At 43.6% G+C, this 26,363-nt stretch overlaps 1 protein-coding gene and 1 non-coding gene across 5 annotated transcripts in view; one reads left to right on the top strand and one right to left on the bottom strand.

Moving 5' to 3' along the window:
- Positions 1-2,180: 2,180 nt before the first annotated feature.
- TRNAI-AAU (transfer RNA isoleucine (anticodon AAU)) lies at positions 2,181-2,254 on the bottom strand. Its single transcript has one exon. It is a non-coding gene; the product is annotated as a tRNA-Ile (tRNA).
- A 9,743-nt stretch (positions 2,255-11,997) lies between these two features.
- MOK (MOK protein kinase) overlaps positions 11,998-26,363 on the top strand; it is a 33,689-nt gene continuing 19,323 nt past the window's right edge. For 3 of the 4 annotated variants that reach the window (XM_019747232.2, XM_074326913.1, XM_074326912.1), the window contains exons 1-2: positions 11,998-12,202; positions 19,670-19,784. In XM_019747232.2, the coding sequence (XP_019602791.2) occupies positions 12,196-12,202; positions 19,670-19,784 (122 nt within the window). In that variant the 5' untranslated portion in view covers positions 11,998-12,195. Of the gene's footprint in view, positions 12,203-19,669; positions 19,785-26,363 lie in introns of those variants that run through there. The other variant, XM_074326914.1, reaches the window with a different exon arrangement.

Consider the following 26,363-nt stretch of genomic DNA (forward strand, 5'->3'; position numbering starts at 1 on the left):
TGTGTCCTGTAGCAGCTGGTGTGTGCACCAGTCTCAGTTTCCCTCCCCAAGGAGAGCAGTCAGGCCATTGGTTGACAAACACCTCGTAAGCATCTGTTGGGTGTCCTGCCCTCCATATACCAGTTTAGGCAGGAAGAAGTTGGAAACGGAAATTTGCAGTAAAATATGGTGAGTGCCATGATGCCCCTAAAGAGGGAGGCTGGGGGCTAGGCTGGCATCTGAGAAGGTTCTAGAAGATTTTCTGACCATTTTCTCTTCACAGGACCATCATCATCATCACCATTGTTGTCAATACTCACTATGCTCCCACCAATGCTCTAAATTCATTAGGAGACTCATGGAGGATTGGCCAGAGGGGAGATCAGATTTGTGGAATTTGTTTCAATTGCTTAATCCTTTCCTTTTATTTTTGTTAAATTTTTACAAGAAAGTCCTTCTCATCCTCCCATCCTCAGATGTCAGAAAGGTTCCTTCTGACCCTTAAGCCAAGAATTCCCCCTTTATCTAGAACACGGTACCCCATTTTATCTTTTCAAACCTGTCAGGGAGGAAAAACTTTCCTTCTATCCATTTAGGTTTGGTTTGGGGTGGCTGGCAAATTAAACTAACAAAGGACAGATTAACAAGAGAAAGACAAAATTTAATCATGTATTTTTATTCATATACCTACAAGAGTTCACAGAAAAAATTGACTCAAAAGAGGCAGTTAGAATGTAGGGCTTGTACATTATCTTAATAGGGGAAGGGATGGAGAGAAGGGCACTTACCAGGAAGCAAATGACTTTTAGGAAAGGTGAATTGGCCCTTACCTAGAGCAGATGGGCCATATGATAGTTCTGTGACAATGCCTGTTTAGGTATGCTGCCAACTTCTCTCCAGTGATAAGGGTCAGTCTTCCCTGATTGCTCCTAGGGAAAGGGATTTATGACAGTTGAATTCTTCTGAGTTCTTTCGGAAGCCTCTGATTTTAGACAGAGAAGACTGTTCAGGAACTCAAATGCCTTCTGCTCAAAATATTTTTTATGCCACAGAGGCATATTCTAGACCCCATCAAGGCCTTGTTCAGGAAAGCGCACTCTGCAGGCAGCAATCTCAGCTGCCTCCTCCTCTGCTGGGTCCCTGAATCTAATGAGGAACCTGACACAGATATCCAAAGTGTGACAGGCAGCAGGTGTGCAGGAGTCTACTCTAGGTGTCTACAGCCCGGGGTTCTCCTAATTAACTGCTCATAATAACAACGGTCCCATTACCAGCATTTTGTGAGCACCTTTACCACATGCTGAGTACTTGCTAAGGCTTTAGGGCCCTGGTCTGTATACTTGAGCTGCAATTTATTTAAGTCAGAGCTTAACACACATTTGAGAAAAGAATGAATGAATTAGTAGATGTTCTCACTGGAGATTTTTCAAAGATGACAGAGGCCCTGCTGTATCCTGATATAAAAATGACATTAACCCTGAAAAACAGGCTTTTGTTCAATTAAACACGCCTAATCATACCTGCAGACTTGAACCACGAGTGAGAAATATACCCAGCTGTCGTATGGGTGCAAACCACAGAACCAAGAGGAAGAAATGTGAAGCCTGAGCTGTCTGCAAAACCAAAAAAAAAAAAAAAAAAGAAAGTAAAGAAAAAAAAGTAGCAAGAGGTTTCCAGATGCTTCCACAACCAGACTGCCTCACTTAAAACATGGCAGTCATTGGCTACTCATTGTCTTCATGGGGGTTGGCATTTGTGTCTCTCATTAACTGTGTTGCTCCGGGTCTAGAAGGTGCAGGGCACGAAGAAGTCTCTCCATAAACATTTGCGGCATGAATGAATTCCAAGTCTGGATTTTCAACTCTAAGAATGCCATAGAACTGGGGTCTCCGCAGAGGGCCCACAGAAGCTCTGCATTAGAAAGTAACTGGCTGTGGCATCCTAAAAAAGACCCGAGGTGGGTGGGGTCCGGGGTGCTGCACGTGCGGGTACTTGGGGTGACGAGTCACAGCCCGAACATGCGTGGGATCCTGTCCTCCATCCCTACCCGCTGCCTGCGACAACATCGAGGCAGCGTCTGTATTCCGCGACTCTCTCCGGTCTGCACACAGTTTACAGCCCTCGAAAAGCATATTTTTCATGAGTTGTAAGATAATTGCTACTAGTATTAAAAGAAAAAAGGAAAAAAAAAGTGACAGCTGTGGCCCGTACGGGGATCGAACCCGCGACCTTGGCGTTATTAGCACCACGCTCTAACCAACTGAGCTAACCGGCCACTCGGTGAAAAGCGGCGTCATTGCACCTACTAAGATTTCCACGCCTGCGCAGGGCCAAGAATGAGCTAAGCGCCTCCAGGCTGAGTCCGGGACGAGGGCTCTCACTCAGTTCTCGCGGCGGCTGTCTGCATCCCCATTGGCTGAATGAAAAAACAGACTAGGAGAAGGAAGGCGGCTTCTTAGAGCGAACGGGAGGGAGGTTTTCAACGGGAAAATGCAAGCTGCATATTGGAGGCTTAGCTCGGGAGAAAGGTTTTCAAATATTGCAACTCAATGGTATTTTTATTTATCTCCGAGAATCCTTGCAGCATGGAAACTTCATGTACCAAGAGCTTTTGGTGTAGCTAAATAAAGCGTAGAAAACAACAGAAAACTTGATAACAACGGTCGCTGGGGTCTTGGTATTCTTCCTGCCAATCTTTTTCACTGTACAGGTGTATTGAAATATATATATATATATTTGGGATTCGATGGAACCTTGTTTAAAAAGAATATAATTTTTAAATCTTGTTTTTAGTACTTAATATTCTATCATAAGCCCTAAGTAATGGCAAGTTTCATTTTAAATGGTTCCTCCGTGTTTCATTACGTGGATAAGCCATAATCCCTCCTCCCTCTTTTTCAATGTCTGTAAAATGTCATTTTGCCTTCTCATTAACTAGCACACGACCGACAGTACCCACTCCAAAGGGATAGCGTCTGTAGGCGAGGGGTGGGGGAAGAGAAAAGAAAAATGTCAGGAAGACAAAACTCAAACATGTCCCTTCCCCCACCTGTATGTCCCAAGGACCGCACTCCCTGAGAGTCGCCGACCACCTGCGCTGCTGTAGCAGGTGCTTCAGGAGAAGGCAAGCAGCTGAAGCCAAGTCTAGCTAATCCTAATAGAATACATTTATTTAATTGAAAGGATGTTAGGTAGCTCACCCCACCACCAGGAAGCCTGGAGAACCAGGTTGAAACAAACGGCCACTCAGTCAAAACACACTAAGTCTGGCAGTGCCCTAACCCCAGGCAACCAGTCTGAGTAAAATAGACCTATTCCTGTCCTCATGGAGCTCATACCGTGTTTCCCCGAAAATAAGACCTAATCGGAAAATAAGCCCTAGCATGATTTTTCAGGATGACATCCCCCAAACATAAGCCCTAACATGTCTTTTGGAGCAAAAATTAATATAAGACCCGGCCTTATTTTCGGGGAAACGCAGTAGTTCAGCAAAGACAGATGTTGGAGTGTGTGGAGAGACTCAGGTGTTGTGCTGAGTGTGTGTAAACCGTGCTGGTCCTGGAGGGTTGGGCAGGTTCCTGAGACTGGGACACTTGACTGTGTTCTGAAGGAGGAGAATGGATAGGTCTCCACCAAAGGGTGTAGAGCCCTCTGGGCAGAGGGATGTACCCATGATGGCAGGTATCCTGTCCATTTGCTTACAGTTGAATGCCCAGAGCCTAGCACACTGTCTGGAATAGGACGTTTTCATAATAATAAGTATGAGTCAGTTGGATGAATGAGCTAATTACAAAATCATCTTACATTTTAAAATCAGATAAAATCATTTCTCTGTTCAAACTCTCCCCTTCTCGCCCACCCTTGATAGGGTTGCCAGATTTAGCAAATTTAGTATAAGTATGTCCCATGCAATGTTTGTGACACATCTATACTAAACCAGCATTACTTGTTTATCTGCAATTCAACTTTAACTGGGCATCTCGCACTTATCTGGCAAATCGCACCCAGAGTAACAGCCGTTTGAAAGACGCCACCTAACCTTCTTTCCCCCATTTTTCACCCCGCCCGCCGCCCCACCACCCTCCTACCCTGACCTTGCTCACCTGGCTGTGCTGCAGCCTTGGGACTTCTGTCCCTGCCTCCTGGCCCCTCTTCTCCCAGACACTGCTAAGGCGCCCTCTCTCATCTCTAGGTCTTTGCTTAAACGTCACGTACTCAGCTAAGTTTCCCTGACCTCCTTATTTACCATCGCAACCCGCGCCCAGAATCCCTGCCTTTCCTGCTTTATTTCCTCCCCAGCTTGCTTATATGTGAACTGCAGAGGGGCAGTAATGTCCATTTTGCATCACCAGCACCTAGAACAGTGGCTGGCACATAGTACGAGTAGGTGGCGATCTAGGTTTGTCGAATGAAGATAAACTGACGGATTATCCCTTAGAGGTCTAGCTCTGACACACGCCAGCCAGTTCCAGCCAAGGCGGCATGGAGGCTGGAGACGCAGTGACGGAAGATGGACAGTAGGGGACACCCGAGGCCTACGCGCTCCGCTCCGCGTCGGGTCGCCCTGTCTCCTCGGAGACCCGCGCTAACCGAGCTCAGGGGCTCTGGACTTCTCCCGCCAGTTCTCACCATCTGACAGCTCTCCCAAGACAAACAAACCCTAATTTTCATTATGTGAGCTAGAACAACGCAAACATACATGATCAGAATTAAATGGTACAGAGTATTATTATTCAGGGTTTTAAATGTCTTGAGAGGGAGACTTTTGTCCATGCAGCTACGCCAGATTTTAAATAGTCCATTTCCTTTAAACTCAACTTATAAAATTTGTCATTTTGTTTATAGATTGGAACCTTTGTATGAAAATAAAGGCATACTGGGGGCTGGCTGGTTGGCTTAGTTGGTTAGAGCGCGGTGCTCTTAACAACCAAGTTGCCATTTGATCCCCACATGGGCCACTGTGAGCTGCACCCTCCACAACTAGATTGAAACAACTACTTGACTTGGAGCTGATGGGTCCTGGAAAAACATACTTAAATAAATAAAAGAAGTTAAAAAAAAAGAAAAGAAAGACATACTGTTTTAGTTTCGCAGGGCTGCCATAATACAGTACCACAAACTGGGTGACTTCAACAACAGAAATGTGTTCTCTCACAGGGCTGGTTCCTTCGGAAGTTCTGAGGAAGAATCGGTTCCATGCCTCTTCCCCACTCCTGGTGGTTTGCTGGCAATCTTTGGTGTTCCTTGGCTTGTAGAAGCATCCCCCTGATCTCTGCCTCCATCCTCACATGCATGGATCCCAAGTTCTTAGAACAGTGCCTGGCACATAGTAGGTATTCAATAAATATTTGTTGAATGAACATTAAATTCATTGTGCTGGGCATTCCGTGGGCCTTTTCCATACAGAAGCATGCCCTTCCATTCTGGCAACATTTCTGGCGAAAAATGTTTCTGAAGGAGATCTGATTGTCTCTTTTACTCCATATTCTTTTCTTTTTCTGGAACACCATTCTTCAGAGGTCAGCCTTCTTGGTTGTTTCTCTAATTTTATTCTCTGTTCTATGGTCCAGGCCTCTGTATTTTGTCTATCTCCCAGACAATTCCCTTGATCTTTCTTCCCAAGCTTCCTTTTACATTTTTTATTTTGACTCAGGACCCTGGCGCACACACACAAGGAGAGAGCAAAACACTTTCAATGTTGAAGCTGAATTCTGCCAGTCAATTCTGGAAGGAAAGGGGAAGAAAAACAGAAATGAAATGCTTTACTGTACAATATGTATTATTGCAAATCTGTTAGACAAATACAGAAGAAAAACAGATAAACAGAAGGACTTTTCAGCTGTGGTTTCTAATTTGCTACAACAAATCAGTTGGTTCCAAGGACTTTTAATGATGTCGTTCTTTCAAGCGTGTACATGAATTGCAAAGCTTTTACAAAGATCTCTTTTAGATGTGAGAGAGAGGCGCAGAAAGTCAGGGAGCTGAAGCCACAAACTCAGGTCCGAGCCCAGGGTGGCCACCAGCCAGTGAGTGACCTTGGCACAGCCCTTCACTTCTCTGCGTCTCCCACAACAGGCCACAAAGCTTCTACAACCTGTCAGTCTGCCTGTTTAATTCCTCCTTACCAAGTGTTAAAGTTTGTCCTGGATGACCAATAATCATTGTAAATTAGCACTGCCCCTTGTCAGAAAGGAATGACAGCAGGTGACAGCTGATGATTAGTCAGATGCTTCCTGATTAGTCCACAACATTTACTGAGCATTTATTAGCTCTGTGTCAGGCCATGCTACACTCTGAGCAAAAATCAACCAGTGTTTGTAAAGTGCATCACGGACATCTCATTAATCTTCACCACAGCAATTCAGAGTGCGTATTTTTATCCCCACTTTATAGAAACAAGGAAAAAGTGGTCCTGGGTCACCTGGTGTGGTTCTCTCTCCCCTACCACTTTAAGAGGTGAGTTTTAATCTTTTCTAGTCTCCTTTTGGGAAATCTTTTCTTATGCTTAAAAAAATCTATTGTTCCAAGTGCCTTTTTCTGAGACAAGTGCTTTGACTTCTCTCTAGCCTGAAGTTTATCTTTTTGCATCCACACCAGACCGTGGTCTCATTGTAGTGTTTGGTCAACTACCATTCTTCATGTTCATTTGAATGGCTAATGTTCTTCTTGTTCTTTCTTATTTCATATTCCTGTTCAAGCTGAGTTTCCTCTGAGATACGTTTATTATTTTCTAAAATGAATCTAATCTCTAATATCTTTAAGTAGATTTGCATTTTACCCACCTTACCAACGTTAACACATTTGAAATTTCTGTCATCCCTAATTTTTCTTTCTAACTTCTGCCAATCTCCCAGTTTGAACATTAATTAAGATGTCCAAACAGAAATAATGTCTGCTAAGTGGAGTCTAATGGCTGAATCTCTTGACATTGGAAAATAGGGAAAAGCTCATGGTAAGCTACAGGACGAGCTGTCTGAGGATGCTTTAGAATGAGTCAAAAAGCTCAAGTGACTATCATTAGGTCGCGTTCATGCAGAGTTTAAAAGCTGAACTCTAAGGTGCAGGGGGGGTCCATTTCACAAGCATCTCTTGGGCATGGAATATACACGTGGCTGCTGGCACTCTATGTGCTGTGCAGACAAGAGACTCGGGGTGAGGTCTCTCACTGTAGGAGCCACAGCCTATTGTTTGTCACCTGTCCATTCTTCTTGTCATTTCTGGCATGAGTGGTCCAGGGAAGGAGGTGACCAGGCCACACAACTGAAACCTGAGAAGGCCCACCCCTCTGCGTGGCGTTTGAGAGTGTTTCTATAGAGAGAGACATTCCCCAGCCCTCCTTTTTTCTTTTTGAAGTAGCATTTTGTAGTCTAGAATTAAAGACTAAAGAATTATCCAGGCCACGTGTTCTCAAAATATGGTCACTGGTGCAGCAACAGCATCACCTGGGACCCTGTTAGATGCAAATTCCTGAGCCCCACCTCAGAAACTTTGGGGGTGAGGCCCTACCATCTAGGTTTAACAAACCAGAATCACCTGTAGGCAGGTGATTTCAGTGCATGCTAAAGTCTGAGAACCAGTGCTCTAGGCAAAAATCGCTCGATTCCCTTGTCTTCATGCCAAGGTCCTCTGTTTGTATCCTTTGCTCTTCCATTCTGCAGGCCCTTCCCCTGCCCTTCTACTGGTGCCTACAGATATGACTGCCAAGCTGGCTGTGCACCAGGGTGAGGAGCTGCAATCCAGCAGGCCCTGCTCACCTGGGTAAGTACACCAAGCTTGTGTCCACCCACAGGGGGCGCCTTGCTCTAACTCCTGCGCAGGATCAGAACCTACCCGTTTCCCTTACATTTCACTGCTGAGAACCCCTTGTCCACAGTGAGGGTGAGCAGAAAAATCCGTCAGCGTGTGGCGATAAGAAACAATGAGGTTGGGGCTCACCTGCTAAATGCATTCACGTGTTCACCTATTTAACAGGTACCCAATGAATATCCACTAACACGCTCTGCCCCACACAGGAGATATAATACATGTGGGTGACTTAGGGAGCTTAGAACCTACCCGGGTAGAAAGAACATGAAAAAGACAGCGAGAGAAAGATAAATGAGGCAAAAAGACAAGTCCCAAAACAAGGGAAAGAGCTCAAGGAGATAAGAAGGGAGGAATCAAACTCCAGATTCTGGAGAGATTGGATGTGACTTTTCAGAGCCAACAAAGACAGCACCATCAATAACAATAACCAGTAATAACCACCCTTTTAAACATTTTATTTTGAGATAAAATTAAAATACCATTCTAACCATTTAATACTACATACAATTCTGTGGTTTTTAATAGACTTACAAAGTTGTGCAACCATTACCACTACCACTATCTAATTCTAGAATATTGTCAACATCACAAAAGGAAACCCGTACCTGTTAGTGGTCATCCCCCATTGCCCCGGCCCCTGGCAACCACTCATCTTTCTGTCTCTATGAAGTTTGCCTATTCTGGACATTTCCTATAAATGGAATCATACACTATGTGGCCTTTAGTGTCTGGCTTCTTTTACTGAGCATCATGTTGTGGTTTTTTTTTTTTAAACTTTTATTTATTTTTTAAGTGTGTTTTTCCAGGACCCATCAGCTCCAAGACAAGTAGTTGTTTCAATCTAGTTGTGGAGGGCGCAGCTCACAGTGGCTCATGTGGGGATCGAACCAGCAACTTTGTTGTTAAGAGCACTGTACTCTAACCAACTGAGCTAACCGGCTGCCCCAAAGCATCATGTTTTTGAGACTGTTTAATGGTTATGAGGTTTCCTTCGGGGTGATGAAAATATTTTGGAACTAGATAGAGGTTATGGTCACACAACATTGCGAATGTATTAAATATCATGCTTTAAAATGTTCACTTCTGTTATGTAAATTTTGACTTATTAAAAAATAAAGAAGTAAAAAATATACATCAAAGTGATACCCTTTGACTCAGCTCCATTTGAGGATTTCTCCTGGAGAAATCACATAGGAAATGACAGATTTACAGGGTTAGTCACTGAAGCAATGTTTGAGAGATCAGACTATTAGAAACAACATAGATGTCCATCCATAGGGGACCAGTTAATAAGGGATGGTACAACCATGCAATACAATAGCCATTAAATAAAATAAAGCATCTCTCCAAGTTCAAGTGTTAAGTAAAATGTGTGAAATGCAGAACAGAGTTTATACTATGCCACTATTTGTGTAAGAAAAAGGAAAAAAAGAAAAGAGCTCTTATAACACAGGTTGACTACCCTACAGGGGAGAGGAACTGGGGCAGGGGGGTGGGAGGGAGGATTTCTGCTTGTGGGGACAGAGTCCCAGAGAGCAGTTTCCAGGCTCTCGGCCTCACATGGAAAGGTGCTGGCTGGCTCAGGTAGTAGATGGCCGTCAGCTGTGAGCAGATGGCCGTCAGCTGTTACCGGTTAGCCATTAGCCACCGGCATAACTGCCGTGGCTGAGCTAGCAAGTGTGGATTGCAGTTAGCAAGTGGGGTCAGTTGGCAGAGAAGCGGACGGCAGATTGCGGATCGTGTGGCTCCTGCTTCCTGTGTCTCCAACCCAGCCGCCAGCGAGAACATAACGGTATGACATCCATGGCTCCGCTGGTGTTCCTTTTTGGCCTCACCATATCTTGTGTTCTTATGTGGGGAGTGGAACAGAGACTCTGCATGACACCCTGCAGGACACTGCTGTATCCTGCTTTTATTATTTTTGAGTATTGAATCATGTGAATGTATTACCTATTAAAAAATATGTATATATATTATATTAAAAAACATTGTTTGAAGAGGGACAAATAACCTTCTAAACCCAAACCAATTTTGGCACAAAGGTGTGAGAGGAGGGGAAGGTAAGAAGATGAGGTAAGCAAAGGATTAGGGTCTGAAGATTTCAGGTAGAGGGAGATTGTATATGAGGTGAGAAATATGGATTTATCATGTAAATGACAGTCACTTGTGGAGACTTGGTCTCTGTGGGGCTAGGAGGAGGAGGCGGGGACCATCAAGAGGTGAGGTGGGTAGAAAAAGGAGGAAGGGTGTGCAGAAAACTGAGGGGTCAGGGGGGATGAGGAGGAAGAATGTGTCGGGTGGGGTGCACCTGGGCAGATGGTTTTGCCCTTGGCTCAGATGGGATGCAATAAAGGCAGGTCTGGGTGAAAGATGGCGAGGCCAGCTTTAGAAGTGTTAAGGGCTCATTTGTAGGGGAGAGGCCTGTACTGGGCTTAGGAAGAAGGAAGCTTCGGGGAGGAGAGATGAATCATGTCCCAGAGGAAGGATAAGAAAGAGGGCTGGGATCCGTAATGAAATGAACAATTTCATGTTTCTTTTTTGTTTTTTTTGTTTTACTATTTTACTTGGCATAACAATTTTTTTTTTTCAATTTCATGTTTCAATCTTTTCCTGAATGGCTTCTTAATCTTGGTAGATAATATCCAGTGTCCAAGCAGCGTGAGAATTCATACGTGGATCTCTGTAAGTATTGATACAGTGTTTTTGGAGAGTGATTTAATATCAGTCCACATTTAAATTGTAGATGCCTTTCAACTGATTAATTCATAAGAAACAGTCACATGTATCCTCACAGATATTTTCTGAAATATTGCTTGTAATAGTAAATATAAGAAACATTAATAGGGAAGTGGTTAAAAATTGAGAGTACACCCATACTATGAAATATCATGCAGCAGTTACAAAGCATAGCACAGCTCTATATGTGCTCATATTAAAGATGACTATGATTTATTAAGTGAAAAATGTAAATGATAGAAGACTGTCTATGATTTTCAATTATAGTGAAAATCTGTCCAAATTCATACACAGAAATTCCTAAAAAATGCCACCCAATTGTTGCTAGTGGTTAACTCTGGGGAGGATGAGAAAGCTTTGAAGGGATTATTTCAAATTTTACTTTATATACTTTTGTACTTTGATTTTTTTTTTTACAATAGACACATTTTACTTCTTTAATTTCAAAAGTTAATAGGATAAAACAGGGATACCTGATATTATGGAGTAGTCGTGAGGATGAAATAAGCAAATAAACGACAATGAGCCTCATAAAATGCTGTGCTGATATAGAAGTGGTTGTCATTTTTATTGCATTGTGTGTCCCTCGAGGGCTAAGTCACTGTCTGCTCAGTCATCATATTTGCACATACTGCAGTTCATTAATATATTAATTTGTTCAACTTTATAGTAGACTGTAAGTTTCAAGAATTCAGGAACCTTGTCCACATTGCTCTCCTTTATATCCCCAATGCTTGGAGTTCAATAAATGATTGTTGAATTAAAAAGAAAAACTTACAAATGGACTAGACTATGTACCAGACTAGTTAGTAGATCCTTAAGTGTAGGATAATGTGGGGACAGAGCCAAGAGAGCAGTTTCCAGTCTCTCGGCCTCACGTGGAAAGGTGCTGGCTCAGTTATTAGATGGTCATCAGCTATAACCGGTTAGCCATTAGCCACTGATATAAATGCGGTGGCTACGTTGACAGGTTGGTTGGTTGGTTGGTTGGTTGGTTGGTTGGCAGAGAAGCAGCCAGGAGATCCTGCAGCTCCTGCTTCCTGTGTCTCCAACTCAGCCGCCCAGCGGGAATATAGTGGTAGGAAGCCCCTAGCCATGGCTCCCTTGGTGTTCCTTTTTGGCCTCACCATATCCGGCATTCTTGTGGGGCAGCGGGAGCTGAGACCCTGCATGACAGATGGGACTGCAAAGAACAGGTAACAAATGACAATTATTTCAAACGTCCCCCCCCAGTTAAAGCTCAAGGCTATCTGTTGTCTGTCAAGGCATTACGTCCGGAATTGGTAAATTCTCAGGAGGGCTGGGACTAGCAATCCCCACCAATCATGGCCTACACGCAGAGGCGTGGAATTGCTTATTCAAAGAAGCGAGGGAGGTTGCTTAGCAACGAGACGGAGGAGGCGGGCCCCACTGTGCACGCGTACAAGTTAAGGCCAGCGGTTCGTTTTGCGCACGCGCGGGCGGAGGACTCCGGCCGTTCTGGGCTTGACGGTTGCTAAGGTGACAGGGGTACAATATGGCGGCCGGATCCTAACGCTCTCCGACAAGAGACCGACGCGGAGGTCCGAGTTCCGGACCCTGCCTCAGAGGAGTGGAAGCGAGGGGCCACCCTTTCTGCCCCTTTCTTCTCCGTCTGCTGTCGGCAAAGGGTTGTCGCCGGCTTCCGCATCCAGGATGAAGAGTGAGTGGGGCCGGAGAGGGGCGGGGACGCGAGGGACAGTGGCGGGAGCTATAGGGGCGGGGGTGGGGGGCGGCCGGAGGGCCCGGGCCTTATCCCCGTTGTGCTGTCGCTCGGGACCCCGCACCTCCCTGGGCTGTCGGAAGCCGGCGCCCCGGGGCAGCTCGAGGGGTTCGGGGCTGGTCTGACAGCGTCCACCCGCCCGAGTCCCGCTGAGGCGTATTTTAGTGCGAGGTTATGTTAGAGTTTTGGGAGTTGAGTGAGATGTTTTTGTGTTTTATTAAATGTTGGATTTTAATGCTGAAATTCTTGAACATTCGGCAGTAATGCAGCGAGTGCTTACCGAGTGGCTTCCTTTTAATGACGTCGGTTTAGTGAACAACTGAGAGGAAAGCTGGGCTGTGTATTTTATTTTTTAATTAAGCAGTGGTGTTTTTATCGGAGCTATTTTATAGGTATTTTGAAATAACCATTTAGTGAAATGAAGAGTGTTCCTGGGAAGTTGGGAAATGAGGCAGTAATCCTAGAAAATGGAACGGGTAAAACATGTTTTAACGTTACCTGGTTGAATTTGTGGATTATGGACAATCCAAGTGCAACGAACTAGAATTTTTTTTTTTTTTTTAACATTACTGTAGCGATATAATTGCCATTTATGGTAGTGAGCCAGAGGTGCAAAACAGTTCTGACTTCCTTTGCTGCTAAAAGATTAAATCATTTCAGGTGTATAGTGTTAAATTTCCATTATATCCTAATTGTCAGCTGGTAATTGCATATGCCATAAATTGGGTGACAAAGATATTTAAAATAATTAATGCATCTCATTCACCTTTTACAAGGTATTCTTATTTTCTCTTGTTGGATATTGTTTACATGTTTATTTTTTTCATGAATGCACCCAAAGCTGTGATTACAGAACAAGGTCTATAAAAGGTTTTACACTTTTGCTTATAGTGTGAATTTACATACACACATTTTTTTTACTATATTCTTTTTTTCCTTCCCAGCTATTTATTTTGAAAATTTTTGAATCTTCTGAAAAGTCAGAGTTCCTTGAATATTTATAAACCCTTCACCTCGATGCCGCATTTCGCCTTCTGTTGTGTGCTTACTCACTTGTGCTTTGGCATTTTCTCGCTCTAAATTATGTATTTATTTTCGCTGAAGCTTTTGAGAGTTAGTTGTAGACATCATGACATTTCACCACGAATAATTCGGCAAGTATCTGCCAAGAACAAGGACATTCTTCTACACAATCACAGCACAAGTAATATGTTGATAGAAAACTCTTACCGAGTGTGCGGTCTATATTTCAGATTTTCCCAGTTATCCAAATAACGTCCATTATAAGAAGTGTTATTTTTTCCAGGATCAAATAAAAAGTCACAAATTGCTTTTTGTTGTCATATCTCTTTGGTCTCCTTTAATCTGGCACAGTGTCCGAAGCCTTTGGTGTCTTTCATGATGTTTTTCAAGAATCCAGGCCATGTGTTTTGCGGAATGTCGCTAAATTTGAATTTGCTTGTTTCCTCGTGATTAGTTTTAGCTTAAATGTTTTTGTCAGGAATACATCAGAGGTGATGTTGTGTCCCTGTCAGTGTGTCCCGTCTAGAGTGGGATGTCAGCGGGTCTCAGTTTGGGTGATTAGGTTTGATCATCTGATCATTTTATTCATCTTTGCCTCTTAGACCTTCCCCCCGCCTCGCCTAGAGGCAACCACTTTTACCAGTTTCCTGTCTATACAGGTATGTAAATGTATATCTATACATTTATGTATATATGTGTGTATCTATCGATCCCCCTTTTATAAAATACTAATGTTAGAATTGTGTCAATATAAATGTAAACACTTGTATATAAACATTTGCATTTTATTATATCTTTTAAACTTCTGGTATTTTTATGTGGTAGATATTATTTGCTATGTTCCTTGAGATGGCCATTTTGGTAGTTTTCAATTACTTGGTCTAGGGGTACATCTTTATTCTCGCTTCCTTCTACCTTAAAATCCAGCCTGAGAACTGGTGTTACGTATTGTCCCCAGGTCTAAGTCCTGATCATTAATTAAATGCTTAACACATATTTAACAGTGGAGAGAATATCCCAGAACAGCCAGTCACAGAGACAAGAGTCACAGAAGTAGAATGAACAGGAAGAGTGAATAATGGTGAAACTGGACTCATAGCTTGAGGTCAGTGAGTGGGGCTGGGAATACCAGGTCATGGTGTTGGTCTTTATTTTAGGGTTTTCTAGATATATTTTCTTCTTTGTTTTCTAGGCAATGCCTAAGTGTTTAGAGGAGTATTGATAGTCTGTGGCTTATTCCCGCCGTCTCCTTTTTGTTTTGCATCGTTTGCAGTAATAGGGAGCAAAGAGTAACACAGTAAAGTTGTTAAGAGCGTGGGCTTTGGAGCCAGGCAGACGTGGCAGCCTCTGGCAGGTTACTGATCTTTATTTTCTTATGCTGGTTTTCTTCATCATTCCAGTGATTGATTGCTGTGCAACAAATCAAGCCAATTTAGTGGCTTAAAGTAACAATCATTATTGTCTCTCATGGTTATGTGGATTGCCTGGATGCTACTGGGCAGGTCTCACTTGGAGTCTCGTATGCAGCTGCAGTCAGATTGTGCCTGGAGCTGGAGTCACCTCAAGTTTACTCATTCATGTGTCTGGCAGTGGTTGCTGGTTGTGCACTGGGACCTCAGCTTGGGCTATAAGCCAGGTCATAGTCTCCACGTGGCTTGGGCTTCCTCACGACGTGGCACTTGGTTTCTGAGGGTGAGCATCCCGAGTTTGGACATCATTACTTGGTCTGCTCCACTCTCAGAAATGGCAGAGTACCACCTCCACATCTCCCAGAATTGAGGAGAGAGAACCCAGATCCCAGCTCTTGATGGAGGAGAGGCAAAGACCCAAAGTAAGGTGACCATGGGGTGGGATCGCTAGAGGCTGCCATCTTTGGAAAATAAAATCTTCCACACTCATTTGAAACAAGCAGAATAATACCCGTTTTATAGGATTGTTTAAAAGGCTGAGATAATCCACGTAAAGCTCGTGGCATAGTGGTTGGTACGTGGTAAATGGTGAATGAGTTATTATTTGCTGTTGTAGTGAATGGAAGGCAGGGATGTAGTAAAAGGGGAAAGGATGACAAACGTCAGTCAGATCCTTACTTTGAAAAATTTACCTGTATCTGATCTAGCGGGAGTACAAATTTTTTTCCCTGTCTGAACTGTTTAAATGGATTATTCAAAACATACCTGTAGAAAGAGAAAGAAACTTCCATGTTCTGAAAACAGTCACCATTTGCTGTTATATCACAGAGAATTTTAAAAATTATCTTGTAATTGAAGTGTCCCTCATTATTGTATTTTTATAGAATCAAAGTTGCAAGTTACCTCAAATAGTCTTGTTCCATTCCCGTCTTCCTAGTGTGCACATCACCTTCTGTTTTTATAAATAGATGCATCGATTAGCAACTTTTTCTCTTTAAATTAAAATAAAATGACGTAAAAGTAATACTGGCTTTGTGATCAGTTCAAACAGTGAAAGGTTTTAAATTAGACTCAGGACCCTCCCCTACTTGGCAAGTCAACCCTACTTAACATTTTCTTAGATGTAGTTCCATAAATATTCTGTGCATATTTTACACATATTCCTTAAACAGATACCCCAAACCAAGTGCAATCATCTTGAGTATGGTGTACTGTAACTTGCTGGGATGATGTTTCAATGAAGATGTTTGAATATAGATTTTTTGAGTAATTCCTGATGTGGCAAGCAGTAGACTTACTGGGTTAAAGTGTACAATTTCAAGTTTTTTATGAGTTTAGGAATAATTTTATGTCCTTTCGTGTTTTTGTGATGTTTGGTAATTCAGTTCACGATTTTCCTCACTACAGCATGTAATTAATTGGGTACAGACTTTTTCATTGAAGGTTCCTGACCTTGTTTTAGTAATTTGGTTTGAATTGCTTAATATCTTGAAGCGAGTGGAAATTAGAAGCTGCACCCTCTTCCTTACAGCTTGGGTTGAAACATCTCCTGTGTTCGTGGTAATTAACCTCCCCGGCTCGTTTCATCCCTCAGCTGGCTAAGCCCGGTAGCTCCAGTGCATATCACCTGCCTTCATTAAGATCTTTAGAAGCAATGCTTGAATACGGATGTTTCTACCTGGACATGACAAGTTTCTCTTTTCAGAAAAAGTGAATTTGACCTCCACTTTCACGGTTAAATAAGGCTTAAATTCCACTTAAGCCTTGGTGTAGTAAGAGTGAATAGAATCTTAATTAACATGAATGGTCTGTCTCTTTTATCTTCCTTTTTCCACACTTTTCAGACAGTTATATTATTTTAAGTCCTCTTTGTCCTTAAGTCTGGGTGGGTGGTTTTTTGGTTTTGTTTTTGTCTTTGTTTTTTTCGTGACTGTTTATTTTTATTCCCATTAATGTGGGGCAGGATTTTTTTACTAGCACAACTCTGCACCCTTTATAGCTCAATGTCATGCTTTATGTGCATCTTCATGTTTCTTGTCTAACTTTAAAGGCCTGTGAAAATATGCGAGAGCCTCTTGGAGAGAAGAGGTAGATGCTTTTCCAAGGTGTCTTTTCGTGGCGGTGTTTCTCTTTATTCCCTCCCCTGCTCTTCCTCCTTGTTTTATACCCAGACCTTCTGTCTGTTGGAAGAGCCCTGGGGGAAACAGTGGCCCTTTGTGCACCACAGTCATCTCCAGGGCCACGAGTTCCATTTGTTGCTGGCTGGTTGTCATGGTCTGGAGGCAGCCTGGAATGTTGGTACACACTTGGGATTTGTACTTAAACCACTTTGAAGTGTACAGTTGCCGGTTTTTGTTGTTAAGGAAGTCAGCTTAACTTAATTTATCTGTGATGAAACACAAATTACAGTTTGATATATAAAATTCCCCCTTCTCAGATCTGAATTCCTCAGTCACAGCCTGACTTTCAGTAACTGGCTTTCATCCCTCTGGTGAGCTTTATGTCTGTCTTCTCTTAAACTGCTAGTGTAGTGTTAAGACAGTTCATATTAAGCTCATGTTTCTGTTGGCAGTTAGTCAATAGGTTCACTGATTTCTTAAAGTTCTTGAGAATAGCCGTGCTCATACACATTCAAAATAATATATATTCACTGTGAACATTGAAAACTATAGAAAAATATAATGAGGAAATTAAGACCACCATCAGTTCTATGCAGACAGTGTTACCAAGCTCAAGGGGTGTAAAGCCCTGCCTTACCTCTTACTGACGTGACCTTGGGCAGATGACTTAACCTCTCTGTGCCTTAGTTCCTCATTTGTACGATAGGGTTAATGGGGTACCTGTTGCATGGGATTGTTGAGATGATTAAGTGAAAAATCGTGCCTGACACCCAATGCTCAGATCTTGGTGTTTCATAAATACTGTTCTCCAGTAAAAGGACCCAGGCTCCTTGGAGAAGTGGCCGCTCCTTGGGCTGACACAGGAAATACACAAGATTTCGTAGTGCCAGAAAGTACGAAAGTACTAAAACACAACACATGAACAAACCCCTTGTTGATGGGGACCTGCATTGGCCTGAGCTTTCCCGTGTATTCTTGTTGAGGTGCCAGGTTGCAGGGCTTCTCCACCTTGTTTGCTACTTGTTCAAAGGGTGCTGGGCCATTGGCACTGGCTTCCTCTCCGGCAAGCAGTCCACTGCGTGTGCGCGTGTCATCTGGGCCCATCGTGTCACTCCTGTGGGACTTGGGAAGGGGAATGAATGCTGATATGCTGATGCTCACAGGCCTTGCTGTGTCATGGTGAACAAAGCCCTTTGTCTCTGGCCCAAGAGGCAGTGTGAAACAGTAGCTGGCTAATTAGTAAGTTACACGTCGGATAAAATCTCAGACAAAGAGAAACATGTTCGGAAAAATTCTGTGTGGACTGGATTTTTGTATCGAAAGTCTCAGAATCTTTACTGAATAGCTGATTTTTTATTGTGAAATCTTGCTAATACAAATTCTCTGTTTTATAAGTCACGGTATTTATATATCAGTTATATTAGTTAAGGTAATGCTTACTAGCTGCTGTAATGGATAAGCCCCCAAATCTCAGGGGCTTTACTCACGAAAAGTATTTTCCTTGTTGATGTAAAGTCCTGTGTCCTGTGTGGGTGTTGCTGGTTGGGAGTCTTTCCTGGTGACTTCTCCACCATCTTTGTCCCTTAGTTCCCAAGTTCTCCTGGGTGTCACCTCTATTCTGGCTAGTCTGAAATGGGGCGTGAATATCGAGACACACATAGGAAGTTGTGTTTTTGCTTTCTTTGGTTTAACTTTTTATTATGCAATTATATACGAGTATCATTTCTAAAAACATTATCACTTCTAAAATAATAGTGCCTTTTACTGCTGCCTTGTTCAAAGCAGAATTCACACAAGGTGGGAAAAATGTGCCGTATCTGAAGGAGGTGTTGGGGAAGATGACTTCCTTTGGAGCTGCACAGTTTTACCAGCTCTGTGCTGGTATGGGTGTGGGACCTGAAGGTGACATGCTGTTTTGGTCCAGGTTTGTTCACTAGGCTTCTGGTCAGTTCCACACCCAAGGTCCTGTTCTAGATACAGTTCTCAGAGCTGCCTTCTTTCTTTTTAGCCTGCTCTTATGCTTCTATATCTCAGTCTGGGGGGAGGAGCTTCTCTATCTCAGTCTAGGGGGGCTTCCTGGAGGCTCCGAAGCAACACTCGGTCATTCTGGCTCTTCCCAGCCCTTCCCCTTGGCCCACAGGCACTCGGTCCAGGAAAGGTAGCAGTAGTTCACGCGGGCAGTATTTTGTCACAATGTACCACGCGCTCCAGCAATCCAGCCTGCTACCTGCCACCTGACTGGATTTCTTAGGTGGTTGTTACCAGTGCCACCCCACTTGAAGATACTCATTTCTGTGTCTGTCAGGGATCAGTCAGGAAAACAGAAACCACTCGAGGTATTTCAGGCAGAAGGTTACCGTAGTAAGTTAGAGGCCCATGCAACCATTATCTGTGTTGGGGGAGATGGTGGTGGCGGCAAAGTCAGGGAGAGCTGCTGGCAGCTTTCAGGAAATCAGGAAATGCGGGAACCGCAGGAAGCTGCCCAGGTCAGCTGGGCCCTCTGTAGGACCGGAGAGGGTGACTTTCAGGAGGATGAGGCTGCTGGTAGACGCCCCGTCCTGCTGCCCAATGCCCGGAGCCATCCCAGTGGGCCGCCCGTCTCTCCCGCCTTCCAGGTCTTATGGGGTCCCTGGGCTCTCATGCCGCCAGGATTCGGGTCTGTGGTCCTGGCTACCGGGCCAGAGCACAGACTGTTGCCGACACACACAGTGAGGGGAACACTGAACCTTGGAGGAAAAGAGACACAGTCCTCATTGTATGCTGTTGGATTATCTTACAGATAAAAAAGTTGTCTGTCTGGAAATGAGTACAAAATATGCATAAATAAAATCTTTTAAAATTGTTTTTATTTATAGACTATAAAGCAATTGGCAAAATAGGAGAGGGAACGTTTTCTGAAGTTGTGAAGATGCAGAGCCTGAGAGACGGGAACTACTATGCGTGTAAACAGATGAAGCAGCACTTTGAAAGGTAGGTGGCCGGAGGCACATGCAACGCGGGACGCAGACACAGGTGTAAATCAATGGCGAGGGCAGCGCAACGTGAGTGGGAAGACTCTCGTGTAAGAATACGGGCAGTGGGACTACGGGCTACTTTTATGTTTATCATGCTGCGTTTTATTTTTGTCCCACTTTAATATCAATGATTGATGGTCACAAAAAATTTAAATTGTAGAAGTATGCCTCACTTTGAACAGTCTATATGTAAGAAAGTTGTGTGTATGTTGGACTTTTATAAATGAAACTTTAATCTAAATATATTAGAGGCCCTTGTGATTTAATTAATTGTGAATCAGTTCATGTATTGAAAAATAATTTCCAAATAGGGTCAGAGAACTTTATTTCCTGGGAGTGATGAGCTGCCGCCTGGGAGGGGGAGCGCTCTGGCCTCGCCGGTCTCCTGGAGGCCTGCTGTGGCTCTCCCTCCGCGCAGCCTCTCGCTCTCGAAGTCTTCGGTTTGCATCTTAACATCTGTCTCACTAAGTGGTCATTGATCACACTATGAGCATAACGGTGTAAATGCTGGATTCATTGCAGCTGTTAAACTTTTCAATAAGGAGGTTTGAAGCTCAGCTTTTATTTTTCTAATGTCAAAGGAATTGAAGCTTTTAAATAGCTAAAGCATGGTTTTTGAAAGCATAGTAATTCCCCCACATTGATGCAGAACCTTCTGAAGTGGTTTGGGGTATAAACCTTGATTTCAACCTGTTAGTATGAAAAATTGTTTCTCAGATCCCAAAGGAGTGTAACACAGTTAGTTGCATCAAAGAGTATGGAGAACAGTAATTTCATCCTTACGCCACCCCACAGGACAGTTACAATCATCCCTGTTCTGCACCTGAGGACAGGTGCTGAGAGGGGTGCAGTGATTTGATATTAATCATTAGCAGTCTGGATCACTAGGTGGGCAGAGCCAGGTTTGAATCCTGGTGCGTCTTCTTCACTGCGCAGAGCGTGTGGTCATTTGCCTACCCCTGCCAAAACTGCTTATTGGTCTGCATTTCTGTCACTTCTTCCTCTGTCTGTTGTGTGTCCTGTGTTTCTTTACCTGCCCCCCTCCATGTTTACCTGTAAACCACTCATGATGGAGAATTTGATGCATGGTGCACTGCACACCCCCACCGCCCCCATCTCCAGAGCAGACTTCCTTAGACAGCCACCTTGGAGAAACGTACCTCAAGCCCAGAGTGGCCGAGGAAGGGCGTGTAGCAGCTGGCGTGAGGCCCTCGCACCTCAGGAGAGGACTGGTATCGCTCTCAAGGCCCACTGTCAGGGTCAGGGGTAGATGTAGCTACAGACAGCAGTACTTGCCAGCCGCCACTGTGGGGGAGAGCTCACTATGAAGAGTGGCCTGGACACAGCCTCCAGGCTCAGGTACTTCTGGGATTGTCGCTGCATCAGAAGGCTGCGCAGACATAGCCACTGTGGAGCCAGTCATCAAAGATCAGTCCCCCTCGGAAGGAGATTGCTAGCGGTCTGTTTGATGTTCCAGTGTCTGTGATACTTGACCCACCACTTCAGCGCTATTCTTTGGTTTTGTTTTGTTTGTTTTTTTAACTATGAAAATACTATTTTTAGCTTTTAGAGTCCTGGAGTATCTGTCATTATTAAATAGTTTAATCTTATTCACTTGAAGGATAATTTTAGGTTCCTTTAAAGGTGCATTTGTGCTACTTGTCATTGTCCAAGTGCATCCTTAAGGTCCCCTGCACAGTGTGTGGGTGGTATGAGAAACGAGACGCGGTCACGGGAAAATCACGCTGGGTCACGCAGGCAGGTGAAGTTCGTATTGGGAACCTCTGACCCCCATCTCCTCCAAGTTTTACTTCCACTCCTTTCCCTCTGCTTGAACGGAAATAGCGAAGATGATTGCAAAACCTATCGATTTCTAATGCGAAGCCCAGGTAAGCCCAGGTACACACTAACTCGTTAGGTGTGTATCGGGAGGGTACATGGTTCCCCTCTGGGGTTGTCTGGGCCTCAGTGTGGGGGTCGTGAATAGTCACTTTCACGGCCTGTGATATGGCCAAAGTTTTGGTATCTTTTTGGTATATCTTCAGAATGTCTTCCCGTCTAGACTCACCAGAAGCACTCAATTAATAAGAGACTTTTCCCTATATTGTATTTTGTATTCTTCCTAGAGAAACATTATAAAGAAATGGAATGAGTCTCTTTTTTTAAAAAGCAACCTGGTTTTGTTGTTTGTAGGACCTGTCCTTATGTCCTTAAGATGGACAGACATGCGTCATCCTCGTCAGCACGGGGTGACTAGCTCAGACTCGCCAGGTAGAACTCCCAGCTCTTCCACTTTTACGTATGTGATTATGTGACCTTGGGCAGCTCCGTAATCACTCCATGCCTCAGTTTCCTTACATGCCCACTGGCGAGAACCACAGTGTCCCCCTCGTAGGATCGTTGTGATGCTTAATTAACCGATGCAGATACAGCACTTAGCACCGTGCTGGCAGACAGTGATGGACCAGCCTGCTGATCACAGGTGCTGCAAGATAGTGGGCTTCGGAGATAGTGTGGACACTGAAGTGAGATCGGAGCAGGAGCAGTAACGGAGATCACAGTAGTGCTTACTCAGCGCCTGCTGCCGTGCCGAGTGCTGGGTGAGCTGTGCACACACATCATTAACCCTCACTGCGGCCCTCGGAGAGAGGTGCCATCAGTGCCTCTTTTCAGGTTAGGGACTGTGGTTTAGAGAGAGCCGTTCCCTAACCTGCCCACTGTCACCCAGCTGGCAAGTCGTAGAGCCGAGTGTGGGACCCATGTTTGTGTAGGTCCAGTGCTTATTGGCAATTCATATCTCTTCTTTTATGAAATGTGCAAAAGTATTTTTTCTTAAATGTTTGAAATAATTCACCAGTGAAATCATCTGGGTCTGGAAATGTCCTTAGTGGCGAGGGTATTACAGTATCGTGCGTAGTGGTAAAAAGCTGGAAACAAGAGGAAGTAGTGGAATGGGTGACAACGTCATGGTACACTCATAGCACGGAGCAGTAAAGAATCAAATAGAACTATGCCAAACAATGGGATTTTAAAGATTTTTAAAGCTTTACTGAGATATGAGGTACACATCATGAAAACCACCCATTGTGAGTGGGTTTTAGGACATTTATGCAGTTGTGCAATTACTAGCACAATCCTTTGCAGAATAAACACTTCCACCACCACCTGTGAGGAGGCTTGTGATACAAATTCTGCTTCTTTGAGAAACCTAGGACTCTTTTGATTTTCAATTTTATTTCGTATCAGATTTGGTCATTGTTTTTCAAGGAATTGTCTATTTAATCTAAATTGTCATATTTATTGACATATGTACAGTTTATAATACTCCCTTATTATCTTTTTAAAAAGATTTTTGTTAAAATATAGCTAACATACATATTAGTTTCATGGGTACACCATAGTTATTCAGCATTTATACACCTAAAGAAGTGATCACCGTGAGTCCAGCAGCCATCTGACACCGTCCCAGCTGTCACAGTATTATTGACTATATTCCCTGTGCTGTACGTTACATCCCCATGACTTACTTGTTTTATACCTCAAACTTTAGACCTCTTAGTCCCCTTCACCCTTCCCCCCCTTCATTAATGTTTCAATACAGTTGACATTCCATATTAATTTCAGGTGTACAGCTTAGTGGTTAGACATTTATATATTTAAGAAATGATTCCCCTAATTGGTCTAGTACCCACCTGGCACCACACATAGTTATTACCATATTATTGACTATATTTCTTACGCTTTACTTCACATCTCCATTTTGTGTTTTGTAACAGCCAATTTGTACTTCTTAATCCCTTCACCTTTTTCATCCTGATCCCCAACACTCCTCTCATTTATCACCGATAAACCTAGTACCCATCTGACACTATGCATAGTTATTACAATAATATTGACTATATTCCTTATGCTACACTGTACATCCCCATGATTACTGTGTAACAACCAATTTGTACTTCTTAATCCCTCCCGCCTTTTCACCTACCCCCTAACCCCCCTGCCATTTGGCAACCATCAAAATGTTCTCTACATTTATGAGTTTGTTTCTGTTTTGTTTGTTTGTTTTTTAGATTTCATATGTAAGCAAAATCATATTTCATCTGTCTTTCTCTGTCTGACACTTCACTCAGAACAATACCCTCCAGCTCCATCCATGCTGCCACAGATGGCAAGAACCCATGCCCTTCTCTGGCCGAGCAATATTCCATTGTATATGTCCCACCTCCTGTTTATCCATTCTTCCATCAGCAGACACCCAGGCTGCCTCCACATCTTGGCCATGTAAACAATGCTGCAGTGAACATATGGGTGCACATACCCCTTCGAAGTAGTGTTTTGTGTTTCTTTGGATAAATATGCAGAAGTGGGATTATTGGGTCCTTCTTTGTCTCTTGTTATAGCCTTTGTTTTAAGTCTATTTTGTCTGGTATAAGAATTGCTACCCCAGCTTTTTTTTTTTTTTCATTTCCGTTTTCATGAAGTAACTTTTTCTATCTCTTTACTTTCCGTCTGTGTCTGTTTAACCACTTCGTTTTCCCCTTCCCCTTGGGGACTTTCTTCTTACAGATTGGATTAGATAAACTTATTTTCTATAAAATCCTTCCAATAAAATGAAAGGTGGAAATTTCCCAATTAATCTTTTTTATTATTATTTTTTTTAAATACTTAATCCTGGTAATGGAAATTTTTTCTAGTTGTAGAAAAACCCACTCATGGTAGATGCCATATGCTGCTGCTCCTTCTGGAAGCAGAGTCTGTCTACATTCCTATGTGTTCAATTCCATGATAGTTTCTGTTTCCAGCAGAACATTAAAAAAAATAAACTGAATGTCACCTGATCACAAAATTCAAAGCAACTCCAACGCAAAGAAAAATGGTTACTTCTAGATTTTTTTTTCATGGATTTTTACAACAAGGAACAGAGTTGATTTGAATTTTATTAAGCACTATTGTTTGACAAAGGCTAGCCATACCCAGATAAATGTGCCTTTCTAATGTTTGTATTAGTTCATTATTTCTGAGTTAATGCCTGTAGAGGCACAAAATACTTCTAGAAGAAGCAAAATGTTTGAGGGTATAATAACAGGTTTTCATATTGAAGATGAGAAGAGTGAATATTTGTTTGTCTGAATGACATGGCTGTTTACTACTGAGTCTAAAAACTAACTTTTTTTGGATTAGGGTGTTCAAAAATTAGAACTATTGCCAGCTCCAACTGGTTTCATGCTCTCTCCACCTAAAGCCGGGTTTCTCACGCTGGGCTCTGCTGCCATCTGGGCCCAGATTACTCCTTTGTGTAGGGCCTTGTTAAAGGGCTGTGCACTGTAGATATTTAGCATTGTCCCAGGCTGCCACCACTGAATGTCACTATCACCTGCTCCCCAATCTGTGACAACTCAGAATGTCTCCTGACACTGTCACATGTCCCCTTGGGGACAAGGTCCCTGGGTTGAGAGCTCTGACCTACGGATGTCACAGGCAGAGGCATGACAGGCCCCAGGTGGAGGTGGGGTTCTTTGGCAGCCTGGTCCTGAGTCAGGGACCCCTCAGGTGTGGGATCAAGGAGAAGAGCTGTGGTGGCCTCTTCCAGTGCAGACCCCAGGGAAGGGATTGAAAGATGCCTGAGTGCCCCCGGAAGACTGTTCTCCTTGGTCTTTTATCTTCCTTTTGCCGTATTGGTGTCTTTATTAATCTCCCTGCCCTAACAGAAGAAGCTGTTTCTATCATGTCAGTCAAAGGATGGTCTGGAGTGGGATCTTCTCTGCAGCCCTAGTTCTGAGGGGTGGCGCCGCGTTCAGTAAGAAAGGGTCCTGGGGCCCCAAATTTGGGAAATGCTGGTTCACTTAAGGGTAAACTGTTTACTTTGCAGTGTCTTTGAAAGCTTTTAATATCAACTGTAAATTTTGGCTCTGCAGTGAACCTATCTCGTTTTATGAGCATGAAATTTCCTCACAAAGCATTTTCCAGAGAAAAAAATGTCCTGTGGGACATATGTGGGGGAAGCGCTGTTCTAGAGGCATTTAGGTTCTGTGAGCGGGCGCTGGTGAGGAGCAGTGGTGAGGTGGGTACTAGGCCGACGTGGTGAACCACTGAGGTCATGGTCTGGCCCTGTCCGTACCAGTATGGCCGTCCGGGACGGTGCTAGCGTAGTGGAAGACTCGTGTTCTGGGCGGTAAACAGCTGCTGTCCTCTTGAGTGCTGCTCCCACCCCCATCCTGTGCCTGTCCTCTGGCCCCGCACTGCTCACACTCCCCTTTCCAGCATCTAAAGGGCTAATGCCAGGGCCCCCTTTAGGACCCTGCTCCAGCACTGTGGGCTGTGTCTTTTCTGGTTGGTCGTGACCATGGCACACAAGTTGCTAACATTTTGAATATCATCCTGGGTGTGAGGGGAAAATGGGATATTAATGAGAAAGGGGCCTAAAGCTTTTAGTCAGAAAAATCCCTACGCTCGGACTCTTCATACTCTTCTTACATATCAGGTTTCCATTTGTTGGCTGGCATGAGAGACTTAAAATATTTGGCCATGTGATTTA

This window comes from Rhinolophus sinicus, linkage group LG03 (assembly GCF_036562045.2).
Source record: "Rhinolophus sinicus isolate RSC01 linkage group LG03, ASM3656204v1, whole genome shotgun sequence".
NCBI lineage: Eukaryota > Metazoa > Chordata > Mammalia > Chiroptera > Rhinolophidae > Rhinolophus > Rhinolophus sinicus.